General features: G+C 43.3%; 1 protein-coding gene across 32 annotated transcripts in view; it reads right to left on the bottom strand.

Moving 5' to 3' along the window:
* Positions 1-14305, bottom strand: part of CAMTA1 (calmodulin binding transcription activator 1) — a 954794-nt gene that overhangs the window by 23261 nt on the left and 917228 nt on the right. For 19 of the 32 annotated variants that reach the window (XM_032301111.1, XM_032301103.1, XM_032301108.1 and 16 more), the window contains 6 exons: positions 12505-12656; positions 8421-8617; positions 7950-8028; positions 7392-7707; positions 6501-7009; positions 573-760 (listed from right to left, as the gene is read on the bottom strand). In XM_032301111.1, coding sequence (XP_032157002.1) covers positions 573-760; positions 6501-7009; positions 7392-7707; positions 7950-8028; positions 8421-8617; positions 12505-12656 — 1441 coding nt within the window. The remainder of the gene's footprint in view (positions 1-572; positions 761-6500; positions 7010-7391; positions 7708-7949; positions 8029-8420; positions 8618-12504; positions 12657-14305) is intronic. The other 13 variants (XM_032301114.1, XM_032301116.1, XM_032301115.1 and 10 more) reach the window with 1 other exon arrangement.

Here is a 14305-nt window from a genome sequence, read left to right as displayed (position 1 = left end):
CTAGTAGCAGTACACTCTTAGTGCCCTTAGGAAACTTCAACTGAATTGGGGGGAAACATTATGCTATATTATTTTTTTGAGACGGTGTCTCACTCTGTCACCAAGCTAGAGTGCAGTGGTGCAATCTCAGCTCACTGAGACCTCTGCCTTGAGCGATTCTCCTGCCTCAGCTTCCCAAGGAGCTGGAATCACAGGTGCGTACCACCATGTCCAGCTAATTTTTGTATTTTTAGTAGAGATGAGGTTTCACCATGTTGGCCAGGCTGGTCTCAAACCCTGACCTCAGGTGATCTGCCAGCCTTAGCCTCCCAAAGTGCTGGGATTACAGGCGTGAGCCACTGTGTCCGGCCTAACATGACCTCTTATGCTTTGATATCGGTAAAAAAAAAATAATGGGAGAGGTAGGAATGGGAGCTGGTCCTTGAAAGTGACAACAGAACTGTCCTAGTGCTTTCTTCCACCCTTGGTACGGTCTTCTATGACATGACATTCATCAAAAACAATCAGCCTCCCCTGCCTCCAATTAAATCCGGGAATCTATCCTGGGCAGTGACCCCTGTAACTTTACTCACCGGATCTGGGCAGCGTTGGGCAGGCAGTCAGCATCCGCTAGATAACTGGCCAGCCAGCTCATTGTACTGCTAATGGTGGCGGGGTCTGTTCTTTCCAATCCTGAGGACTCCATGGGCACAAAACTCTCCTGCTTGATTCGGTCAGGTGTGGCTTCAATAATGTGTTCTGCCAAGGTCATCATGTTCACCTGAAATCGGAAGTTCACAGACCACTCAGGTTAGAAAGGAACCTTAGAAGTTATCCAGGTCTACCTCTCCTGCCCCATCTTGGAAAGAAAAAAATAGTAAGACAGGTGGGCAGAAGTAAGACAGACTTCTACCTCAATCCAATGCAATCAAATATCATTTTAAGGTTATAACGCACCGAAATGTGCTGAGATCCTGAGACCTGATTATCTCCAAGTCAGTTTGGCATGAAACCTTTAGTCTAGTCTTGAAAACTTCTGGCTTGTATGTACTCCCTACTCTCAGTTAGGATCAACCAATTAATGACACTGGGCAGTTCTAGAGTAAGTTGTCACATGAATGAGGTGTCACTATTAGTTATGCAACCAATATCTAACCACCTGCTTTTGCCTAGCCTAGAGAACCCCAGTCTAGACCAGGCATGGTGGCTCACACCTGTAATCCCAGCACTCTGGGAGGCTGAGGCAGGCGGATCACTTGAGGTCAGGAGTTCCAGACCAGCCTGGCCAACATGGTGAAACGTGTCTCTACTAAAAATACAAAAATTAGCCAGGCGTGGTGGCGCATGCCTGTAATCCCAGCTATATGGGAGGCTAATGCAGGAGAATTGCTTAAACTTGGGAGGCGGAGACTGCAGTGAGCCAAGATGGCACTACTGCATTACAGCCTGGGTAACAGCACGACTCTAACTCAAAAAAAAAAAAAAAAAAAAAAAAAAAAAAAAAAGAATCCTCAAAGCTGGTCTGGATTAAGATTAAGATATTCTTTATGAGAATCAGAGCTATGTACTGATTCTTAAATATTTCCTTGCATACCTCTTAAAAGTGGTAACTGAAACACAGCACTTTGGGTTCTTAAGTCAACTAGAAATGTTCTAGATCGAACTATACAAAGGTGACAAAATGCTTCTCCTGCAACATGAATGAGCCTCAAAAACATCCTGCTAAGTGGAAAAAGCTACAGCAGGCTGCATGGTGTATGATTCCATTTATATGAAATGTGTAGAAAAAGCAAACCTCTGGGAATAGAATCAGATCAGTGGCTGCCTAAGACTGGGCAGAGATGGACTGCGGATGGGCAGGGAACTTTGGAGTGAGACAGAAGTGTCCTACGGAGGGACTGTGGTGATGGCTGCATAACTGTATACATTTACTAGAAGCCATCACCTAAGCGCTTAAAATAGGTAAATTTTATCAATGTAAATTATACCTCAATCAAGCTGTTAAAAATGCTTATCATAGATAATTTTATAAATTTTCATCAAAGAACAAGAATTAGTTTTTGTATTAAGAATAAAAACAAAAAATTTAAGAAAAATATATTGGGCTGGATGCGGTGACTCATGCCTGTAATCTCAGCACTTTGGGAGGCTGAGCAGGCAGATCACCTGAGCTCAGGAGTTCAAGACCAGCCTGGGCAACATGGCGAAACCCTGTCTCTACCCCCCAAAAAAAACAAAATTAGCCAGACGTAGTGGTGCAGGCCTAGTGCTTTCTCACAATACCTGTAATCCCAGACACTAGGGAGGCTGAGGCAGGAGAACTGCTTGAACTCAGGAGATGGACTTTGTAGTGAGCCAAGATGGCATCACTGCACTCCAGCCTGGGTGACAGAGCAGGACTATGTCTCAAAAAAAAAAAAAGCATCTTCTTTTCTCCTTCTCTGCTGACCCTCTTGATTTGTGACTCAAACTGTAAATAAATCTTGCCTTTATTCTTTTTCCATGAAAGTACTGAAATTTATTAAAAGCCAAGTGGAATTTCCGAAGCATAAAAAGGTTATTACCCTACAATTACTTTTCTGAATCCTCTATTTTATAAACATGTAACAATGTAAAAACATCTTAAGTAACATTCTCAGCAGCTGGACCTGAAAAGTCAAGTCACTCATTTCCAAATTTCATGGATTGTGCTCAGAGAAGGCAGCCTTTTAATGAGTAGCTTTGGATTTTTATTCAAATTTTTGTTGTGTCCTAGTATATGAGCAGTTTTCATAAATGTGCCTTGGACATCTGGAAAAAACAATTATATATGTCGTTGCTATGTGCATTAACTACATATATGCATATAGTTATATATAAGTATATTATATATTAAATCTATCATATATTAAATATATATTAAATCAAGCTTTCTAATTTTATTGTTCAAATTGTTCATATGCTTTTTATATCTACTTGATCTGAAAGATTCTGAGCTTTATTAGTAGCATACTAGGATTATGGGTCCACATTTCTTTGTATTTACTAGTATTTGCTTTAATGTTTCAAGGTCATGTTGCTAGGTATACAATTTATAACTGTCATATCTTCTTGAAAAGCTGTGTGTGTGTATATATATGTGTGTGTGTGTATATATATATATGTGTGTGTGTGTATATGTGTGTGTGTGTATATATGTATGTATGTATATATATATGTATGTGTGTGTAGATATATATGTGTAGATATACATGTGTGTGTGTGTATGGTATATATATGTGTGTGTATGTGTGTGTGTATATATATATACATGTGTGTGTATATATATATACATGTGTGTGTGTACATATACGTGTGTATATGTGTGTATATGTGTGTGTGTACATATACGTGTGTATATGTGTGTATATGTGTGTGTGTGTATACATACACACACACTATTTGCCTTGAATTGTACTTATCTTTTTCTGCTCATTTATCCATTATTGCTATAAGTATCACTTTACCTTCTTTCTGTTTCATTTCTTTTTGGTTGTATTTCTTACAAGCAGCATATAGTATATCTTGCTTAAAAAATTCAAGAATCTGCCTTTTAACAGAATTATCACTTACTAAAGTATGAATGAATCATGTTTGAAAATGTTCCTCTGTTTCCTATGATTTGTATTGTTACGTTTTCCTTTGTTACTATCCCTAAACTTTTTCCAAATGGGCCAAATTTTTTTTCCCCCTTCAATGACTTTCAAAGTCTGTAGCCTGTTTCTTGTTGTTGTTGTTGTTGTTTGATTCTTTTTGAGACGGAGTCTTGCTCCGTCATCCAGGCTGGAGTGCAGTAGTGCAATCTCAGCTCACTGCAACCTCCGCCTCTCCCAAGTAGCTGGGATTTACAGGCGTGTGCTACCATACCTGGCTAATTATTGTATTTTTTGTAGAGACGAGGTTTCACCATGTTGGCCGGGCTGGTCTCAATCTCCTGACCTCGGGTAATCCGCCCACCTCAGCCTCCCAAAATGCTGGGATTACAGGTGTGAGCCACTGCCCATTTTTATGCTGCCTACAAACTTTACATTTCTAACTACATATTTCAGCCTATCCAGTGCGTATCTATCTATATCATGAGTGGAACAAAATCCATTACTGTTCCTGAACCAGAGAGCTGCTTTCATACACTTTATTCTCTTTATTTCCCTACCCTTCCTGGTTTTGTTAAAATAATTTAGAATTTTAGTCCTAGGAGACTGTTTAAACATTATTCCTCCTCTATTTAAAGAGTCCCTTCCTAACATCTGCTTCTTACATACACCCGCACTATCGATGATTGCTCAGTTTTACTGGTTTGATTGTTCACTCCTTTATGAGTGTTTTGCCATTTTCTAAAATTATTTCATTATTTTTAATTGTTAGTTTCTCATTTGGCTAAAAAACTTTCTTTAGACTGCTGCTTTTTTCATAGACACATGCTCTTAATTTGGCAAGATGTTATTCTCTTACAGATCTGTGAAAATAGGAAGGGGATTTTGTAAAGGTTATTTTCTATTTCCTGCATGGACTCTGTTTCAGTGAAGGCCACTTTCTAAAAAGGCACGCTATCCAATGGCTATTTAAACTTAAATAAAATTAGAAACCCAGTGCCTGAGTTGCACCGGCCATATTTCATATATACGCTCTTTACAATGACTAGATGACAGCTATGCTGATCAAGTGCCCGGTACCACATGTGGACCAAAGTGTCTACCATGGTGGGCAGCATGGATAGATGGCACGTCCATGTGCAAAGGTCTAGTGGATGGCATTGTTCTCGATGTTCCATTGGCTCCCCTCTTTTGAGCTGCTGATTTGTGATGTAATCTGATTAATTCTCAGATATTTATATTTATCAATATAGTTCTAGGTTGCTCAGGTTTGGTGTCTGATGTGGATTCCATCAGGAATTGTGTAAAACAGGATTTGGCAAATGATGGCAGGCTGAATCCAGACAGCTGCCTGTTTGTAAATAAAGCTTTACTGGGAGACAGCCACACTCCTTTGTTTAATGCTGCCTAAGGCTGCTTTGGTGCTGTTAGGACCAATTAAGTAGCTAGGACAAAGTCTGTATGGCCTACAGAGCCTAAAAATATTCACTACTTGGCTATTTATAGAAGAAATGTAACAGCCCCTTGTCTAAAACATTGTTTGATTTTTCTGGGCAGTCCTCCCCATGACTGCAGTGGTTGGCAGGTAATATGGTTTGGCTGTGTCTCCACCCAAATCTCATCTTGAATCGCAGCTCCCATAGTTCCCACGTGTTGTGGGAGGGACCCAGTGGGAGATAACTGAATTATGGGGGTGGTCCCCCCCTACTGTTCTCGTGGTAGTGAAGAAGTCTCGCAAGATCTGATGGCTTTATAAGGGGTCTCCCCATTCTCTTGGCTCTCATTCTCTCTTGCCTGCCACCATGTAAGATGTGACTTTCGCCTTCTGCCATGATTGTGAGGCCTCCCCAGCCACGTGGAACTGTGAGTCCATTAAACCTCTTTTTCTTTATAAATTCCCTAATCTGAAGTATGTCCTTATCAGCAGTGTGAGAATGGGCTAATATGGAAGGTCAGAAGTGCTGCTCCTGAAAACTGTCCAGAAATGGGAGCACACTGGTGAGCATGCAAGCTTCTTTCTCATCCTCTGCTGTTTGCAGAGGCATGAAGGGGCCCCTGGGATGCAATGAGCAGGAATGGCTCAGCAATCAGGCCTCTCCCAGGATGTGCTGGCTGGGACATGTGATCGCCTCCACACACCTCCCCCTCCTTGTCTCACTTCTACGGGCATGGATGTCCTGTTGAATTTCTAGCAGTTTTTTTCCTTTTACGTTTGTTTTAGGTTGCATCAATGGGAAGTTAGAGACAGGAAGTCAAACATGTTTTTAGGCTCCCCTTGGGGTCCTCCCCTATATATTTTAATAGATGGAATTTGCTTATTAGCCTAATGTCAAGTTTATTTCAGCATATATTCTCTTAGTCTGTAACAAGTTTAATAACCTGAAAGGATTCTAGAATTTCTAGATTTATTATAAGAGCAGTCAATTATCAGCTTTAGGAATATTTCACTGCCCTCATGAGAGCCTCATGCCATATATGCCCTTTAAGATGGCTAGAAGATAGCTAAGCTGATCAAGGTCACTTAGATAATTCAACATCTATCCACGGGCTTCCTGTTCTAGCTATTTTTAGGGCCTTGACTCTATTCTAACTAGTACTTAACACAGTGCAATCAGTCAACCTAAATGCAAGGAGGAAGCAGATGACATACTGGAGGGCCCTGAGTGAGTTCTGAGGAGTTGGTGCAAAGAGGGAAGGCTTTCCTGAGACCTGGGTCACTGGTATTCAGTGCCTGAGTCACTGAATGAAAATGTGGGCCCAAGGAAAGAAGACACCCCAACAATGTTACCACAAGACCAGACTTCTAAGCCTTCGCTGGGGAGAAAATGACACGACCTTCAGAAACTGACTGTAAAGATCACGGTGACTGTGGCCCACCGGCCTCTGCGGGCTTACCTGGTCCCCGCTTACCTGTATGTCATCCATGGGCTGGGAGCATTCTTCATGTTCTGCACTATCCCGGTAGGACCCCAGCTCTCTGTTAGCCATCATCAGGACACTCATGGGTTCCCGTGGACGCACCTGTGAAGGTGCTGCCTCCTTTCCTACATTGGTCCCCTTCGGATTTCCAGTCACCTGTACTGTAGACATACCAAGGTAAAGATCTTTGGAATTCCACTTTCCTACGGGCTGAGATCCAGAGGCTTGAAATGCTGCAGTCTCTGGAGTGGGAGGGGAGATTTCCCGGCTGTAGTCCCTCACTCCTTCACTGGGGCTGAGTGTCTCAGGGACAGAGTGCTTAGAACTAGGGCTTTGCTTCCTGATATTTGGCTCTTCCAGACTCAGTGCAGTGGGAAGCAGCTTCTCCTGCCTTGTCTGGAAGTACTCAGGGTTCAATTTATGCTTTTTAGGAGCCGGATAATCTTTGTGGCTCTCACTGCTGTAGTAATTAGAGGGTTCAGAACGAGGTCTTCTCAGCTCTGAAAAGTACAGTAGAAAGGACAGTCAGGACAGGCGATACAACTAGGAACCCTAAAGAATCAACACTTTCTCTATGCCTGAGAGACACAAAGTGCAAAGCCGGAACTCAAGACACGCCCCTAACATTTAAATATCCCCAGTAGCATACACCAGATTCAGATCATCCTCCTCCACAATTATGTATTTCTTACATGAACATAGAATTTTTGCTACTTTCTTCTGTACTGGGGGTGGCACTAGGCATTCTTAAAGGAAAATCAGAATCATTAACAAAAAATCTGAAATGTATGTGACTATCCTATGGACTTTGCTGAGGGCAAGTGCATGAAAGCAAATGGGATCTCTGTCAAGTTCTGCGATGTAATAATTCTGAATTCTTACCTGGGTTGGTGCTTGCAATAACAGTGACTCCCTTGGGTATTTCTGGAGAGCTGATGGCTTCACTGTGCCACTGGGCCATCCAGCTCTCTGTGCTGGGCTCTTCGCTTGCAGGACAGTGGATTCTGGGGTTCTGTCCCAGCTGAGCCTGCTCATCTCTCTGAAGGTGCTCTAGACACTCTGCTAATTTCACATGACCCCGTGACCTAGCAATTCCCAAAGGCAGCCTTCCTAGAGAGTCAGGAATGGAGATGGCCCGACGGTCCCACTTGTACAACACGACAGCAGCTTCCAAGTGCCCGAGGGCACACGCCCACATCTAAAAGACAGGAGACACAGCAAGTGTTCTCAATCAGAGGTCAAGGCCAGGCTTGACTTTTGCCATTGCTGCCAACTGACAAACTGGTCCTTGCTGGCAATCTCAGTGGGGCCACTGAAGAGTCCCATCACAAAGTATCTCCAAAACATGCCATGCGTCAGGGAGAGATAACAGTGAGAACCAGGCAAATCCTACGCCAGACTGGAAGAACAGCGAGGGGGCTAAATGAATGCATTCCTTACCAGAGGAGTACAGGAGAAGTGGTCCACATTCAAGGGGTCAACTTCCAGTTCCAGATCAATGCTGTCTGCGTGCTTTGTGCTGTAAGGGAGACCACCAGAAATTACCACACTATTCATCACTGTTAAAAGGAAGCACCAGAATAGTATAAAACCCCACCAAGATGAAGCCCAACTGGGCATATAACATCCCTGTGGTGAAGAAACAGAGGGTCCCAGGGCAGTGTGGATGCTCCATTTGGCTAGGGGTCCAAAGAAAATAACGAGTCTAACATTTAGTTATTTTCTCACTGGGTATTTCTTGGGAAGAAGTTCATAGAAAATCCCTTGGAAATTGTCCTTGGAGAAAGCCTTTTGCTCGCAGGCTATACAGCACGTTGAACGGGCAGATTTCTTCCATGGGCGGCAGTGCTCAGGAAGAATGTGAATGAGGACGCGTGAGGCTGACCCCAGCCGGCTGCACCACAGCCTTACCGCCATTTGATGAGGGTCTGGATAAGGGTGGCATAGCCCTGGGCGGCAGCCAGGTGGAGGAGCGTCATTCCGCGGAACGTCTTTGAGTGGATCAAGTGCTTGGACTTGGCCCAGCAGGCTCGGCTCATCATCTTCTCACATACCACGACCACACGGCTCTCAAAGCAACTCCCCAAAGCCCCGGGCCCAGAAGCACACTGTCATGAAAAAGCGCATGTTACGACCTCAGGACTAAAGGCCCTCCGCCGCCCCATCAGCATTTCAATATAGGGGAAACAAATGCTTTATGATTAGAAACTCACGATGGAAAACATAAAACACTGCAAATAAAGAAATGTCACTGGACATGCTAGCTCATGCCTGAAATCCCAGCACTTTGGGAGGCCGAGGTGGGAGGATTGCTTGGAGTCTGAGACCAGCTTGGACAACATGATGAAAAACTGTCTCTACAAAAAATACAAAAATTAAGCTGGGCATGGTGGCTCATGCCTGTAATCCCAGCACTTTGGGAGGCTGAGGCAGGCAGATCACCTGAGGCCAGAAGTTCGAGACCAGCCTGGCCAACCCTAACCCTAACCCCTTCTCTACTAAAGACACAAAAATTAGCTAGGCATGGTGGTGTGTGCCTGTAATCTCAGCTACTGGAGAGGCTGAAGCACGAGAGGTGTGCCTCAGGAGGCGGAGGTTGCAGTGAGCTGAGGTTGTGCCACGGCACTCCAGCCTCAGTGGCAGAGCAAAACTGTGTCTTAAAGAAAAAAAATAAACAAAAATTAGCTGGGTGTGGTGGGGCGCACCTGTAGTCCCAGCTACTCAGGAGGCTAAGGTGGGAAGATCACCTGAGCCTGGAGAGGTCGAGGCTACAATGAGCTGTGATCATGCCACTACATTCCAGCCTGGGTGACAGGGTGAGACTTTGTCTCAAAAAAACAAACAAAAAAGCCCCCAAATCCCCAAGAACCGTCCACGAAATTGAGAAGAGAATGTGCTTAGCTTCAGCTCAGCAGCACTTCTCTGAAGTCCACAGCTCTAAAGACACGAGTCTATCTATTACGGCTGACACTCTGATTAGGAATGGAGATTCACCTTGGGGAAAGCATACAAAGCCTTAAAAAAAAAAAAAAAAAGTGGCTCCAGCCTTCTTGTAGGCAATAAATTGTCACGAGAGAGCAGAGTGGCTCTCCTAATGTTTCCACTGGTGGGTATGTGGCTCTTTCACTGTCTTGTTTCTTCTTGTTTTTTGGAGTCTTGCCCTGTCACCCAGGCTGGACTACAGTGGTGCAACCTCAGCTCACTGCAACCTCCGCCTGCTGGGTTCAAGCAATTTCCAGTTTATTTATATATTTTTAGTAGAGATGGGATTTCACCATGTTGGCCAAGCTGGTCTCGAACTCCCAACCTCGAGTGATCTGCCCGCCTCAGCCTCCCAAAGTGCTGGGATTACAGGCGTGAGCCACCGTGCCTCGCCTCTTGCTTCTTCTGAAGGAGAATTAGATCACTTAGATGTGGATTGCTCTTTCCTTAAAGAAATGACTAAAAGTATCCAAAAATATCCTTTTTACTTTTGTGTAAAGTAAAAAGGATGCTGAGGAAAGCATTTAGAGATCTTGAAACTTAAGTGTTATTGATAACAGTAAGGGCTATAGGAAAGAGAAGTTTACTAATTTTAACCACATGGCTTACTTCCTCTGAATCAGTTGTAATGGAAGAAAAATAAAATCACAGTTAGTAATTTCAACAGCTTATTTGAGTCTGTGTGATAGCAGTTTCATGTTTAACACTTCCCCAAATAAGTGGCGCTTCTAGGCTAATTTGTATCTCTGGTGTTATGTAAAAAGTACCTTTTTTTCTGGCAATAAACTGCATAAGCAATTTCACTTACTACAGAAATACTATTGCTCCTCGCTGATTTTTATTTTTAAATGTGGAAAAAATGGCTCCCAAAACAAAAAGGCAGATGATGGGCTTCTTACGCCATCCTCATCAGAGCTGTAAAAGCACCTACAGGAGCAGAGTTGGGTGATCGCAGCACGCTGCGCGCTGACCTTGACTCAGAAGGCCCAGGCACAGCCATTCCACACCCACCAGACACATTCACGAGCACATGGAGATCACCAGAATGAACGAAAAGGGAAGTTTTTGTGTATTAAACAAAAACAGCCATGTCTCTATCCTGTTTGGCAAACACAGACATTTACTGAAGCCAACTTAACCTGAGGAAAGGATATTCAATAGTGGTCAATATGGAATGAGATTCTGACAGGCCAGTTGCATAGCGGTTGAGCTTTAAAATGACATTACATATACCAAATCTTTTATGCCACTTTTGTTGGTGACAGGAAAAGTATTTTAAGGAGATCTCTTATGTGAGCCATGAGGTAAATTAAACAATGACTACTTCCTTTATAGAACATAGTACTATCAGGTGAAAAAGAAGCCTATCTATCTTAGGCCGGGCATGGTGGCTTATGCCTGCAATTCCAGCACTTTGGGAGGACAAGGCGGGTGGATCACCTGAGGTCAAGAGTTTGAAACCAGCCTGACCAATACAGTGAAACCCTGTCTCTACTAAAAGTACAAAAATTAGCTGGGTGTGGTGGTGCATGCCTGTAATACCAGCTACTTGGGAGACTGAGGCTGGAGAATCACTTGAACCCGGGAGGGGGAGGTTGCAGTGAGCTATGATTGTGTCACCGCACTCTAGCCTGGACGATAAAGCAAGACTCCATCTTAAAAAAAAAAAAAAAAAAAGAAGCCTATCTTGGCCTTAATATTATTTGACTGTGTGCCAAGTCGTTTCTTTCCTGCTGATCTCTGAAGACGGGGGAGAAATACAAAAATGTGAGGAGAAAGGAGATCAACTTTTTGGGTATGGTATATGGTGCTATTTTTACCCACTATTATGTAAAATATTACTAATACTTGATATTTATGAGGTTCATAAAACCAGAAACATAACACCTATAAATTTCGCTGTGCAAAGGAAACCATTTGTCTTGAAGAGAAAGAGGGGGGATCATTTGAGGATTTTTTTTTTCCAACAACTTGGTAGTAGAGATAAGAAATACCATCAGTTCCTTTAAATTTATTTCTAGGGCCCCCTGAGAAATAATTCCTCCCTGGGGGACTTCCCCAAAATGAACTTCCTAAATGAAATGTATGTAAAGCCTTAAAGACCAATGGGACTCTAAAACAATATTTGGTAATTTACTTGTACTTGGCAATATACATTCTTCATGGAATTCACAAAAAAACTGTGAAACATGCTATAATGTATGTCATTCTACACTAAATCATTACGTAAACACTTTCTCTGGGCTCTTTTCACATTGACCTTGAGTTTATAAAAGGCTTATGAATTACTGAATTCAATTATGTTTTTTACCTATACTTAAGATAGGGATAAAATACAGAATAGAAAGTAGGAAGATTCTAAATTAATTCTGAACCCTAGCAGATCTGAGTCACCGCCTGGCCTTTTTTTTTAAGACAGGTTCTTATTCTACTGACCAGGCTGGAGTACAGTGGAGTGATCATGGCTCACTGCAGTCTCAACCTCCCGGGCTCAAATGATCCTCCCACTTCAGCCTCCTGAGTAGCCAGGACCACAGGCATGTGCCACCATGCCTGGCTAATTTTTAAATTTTTTAATAAAGACAGGGCCTCAGTATGTGTTGCCCAGGCTGGTCTTGAACTCCTAGGCTCAAGTAATCCTCTCATCTCGGCCTCCCAAAGGCACTGGGATTACAGGCATGAGCCACCACGTCCGGCCGGCCTCTATTTTTCACTTGGTTGTCCTTAATGCCCACTGGTAGGTAATTTAGTAGTGATTTCTGAGATAAATAGAAGTAACTTAAGGATTAGGGGAGTAAACAACTGAGAAGCTCCACATTCTAAGGCTTCTTTCATACTGCACAGATCATAATGCTTTAAAAGCACAGGTACTGCAAAGTACCCCCTCTGACTTTCTGCCTGAATCCAGGGATAGCATCAGCAGCAGAGAAGAGAGACCTGTGATCCATCCACTGACTCGCCAATCCATAAACAGGAAGCGAAATGGGAGCTGATCATCAGCACCGCCTCGTACCTGCGCCTGGCTTCCTCCGTTCCCGCTCCCGCTGCCGCCTCCACTGCTGCCGCCTCCGCTCGCCTGTTTGTGCTGCTGGGACCCCGTCATCTCCGCCATCCTCCTCTCCATCTGCTCCAGTCGTTCCAGGATGGACATCCTGAACTGGTTATCTAGGGCAGAGCAGGAGGAAGAGTGAGGTTGTGTTCCGGGAGAAAAGCAGTCAACATGTGGCCTTGCCAAGCTTGCGGCACCAGCATCCAAACGCTGTCCGTAATTTCACCAAACCAGAGAGATCTCTGCAGGCCAGCACTCCCCAGCGCGCTCGTGAGTCTGCCACGTCACACAGGATGGTGGCATCTTCAGTAGCCTAAAGTTCTCAGATAAAGGACCAGAAAATCTCTTTTTGTCAAAGATCAAAAAGAGGTTCAGGTTCCTGCCCCCTAGTTTCTTTGTCAAATACCCCAGTGGAAACCTGACATGAGATCTGGTAGAGAGGCCCCTAGAGCAAGCAAATGAAATGCATACAGTTTAAATTAAACTAGTAGAAGAAAGCGATCACTGCAAGAAAGGAAGGCGCGTTAGACAAAAATAAATAAAAAGATACTATCTGTTTTGCCAAAACACTGAGTTTAAAAAAAACAATTTTTAAAAAAAATTTAGTTTCTGACTGAGGCACTAGCTTTTATAATTTATTTCAAGAATAGTGTCATGCAGTGTCTGAGTACACCTTTTTTTTGTTTTGAGATTGTCTCACTTCGTCGCCCAGACTGGGGTTCCGTGGTGTAACCTTGGCTTACCTGTAACTTCCACTTCCCAGGCTCAAGCCATCCTCCCACTTCAGCATCCCGAGTAGATGGAACCATAGCTGTGCACAACCATGCCCAGCTAAATTTTTTTTTGTTTTTTTTTGTGGAGATGGGGTTTCACCACGTTGCCCAGGCTGGTCTCAAACTCCTGGGCTCAAGGAATCCATCTGCCTTGGCCTCCCAAAGTGCTGCAAGTACAAGCATGAGCCACCACACCCAGCCACATTTCTTTTTTGTTTTTGGGACACAGTGTTGCCCAGGCTGGAGTGCAGTGGTACGATCTTGGCTCACTGAAATCTCTGCCTCTTTGGTTCAAATGATTCTCCTGTCTCAGCCTCCCAAGTAGCTGGGATTACAGGCACCTGCCACCAAGCCCAGCTAATTTTTGTGTTTTTAGTAGAGACGGGGTTTTACTATGTTGTCCAGGCTGGTCTTGAACTCCTTACCTTGTGATCTGCCTTCCTTGGCCTCCGAAAGTGCCGGGATTACGGGCATGAGCCACTGTACCTAGCCCCACATTTCTTTTAACACATATCTCATCAGAGACAAACGTAAATAACTTCACTTCTACATCAGAAAAACAACAGGACATTACTGTTGGAGCTAAGATTGAAACTCAAAGAGAAAACACTTTGCGATTCTGTAGCACTTTACTAAGAAGATTAGCCCATGTCTCTCCACATTCCTGCATTTGCACACACATGTTAGAGTTGGGTCACCTATCCATGTACATAAGGGAGTCAAATCGATGTTAAAATCAATCATGCTAACACTCACTTCATATATATATGCTGATATATACATGTCGTAACATATACGACACATGTATCATATATAAAATATATATGTAACAATACATGTTAAGTATGCATGTATATATAGGTGTATATATATACACGTGTGTGTATATACGTGTGTGTGTGTATGTATGTGTGTATATATATATATATATATACACACACACACACATACACACACACATACAGAGAGAGAGAGAGAGGGAAACTTTTTTT

This window comes from Sapajus apella, unplaced genomic scaffold, assembly GCF_009761245.1.
Source record: "Sapajus apella isolate SASKATOON/1434 unplaced genomic scaffold, GSC_monkey_1.0 scaffold43, whole genome shotgun sequence".
In the NCBI taxonomy this organism is placed as follows: domain Eukaryota; kingdom Metazoa; phylum Chordata; class Mammalia; order Primates; family Cebidae; genus Sapajus; species Sapajus apella.
Note: the sequence above shows the minus strand (reverse complement) of the source record. Positions and strands in the feature narration are given on the sequence as shown.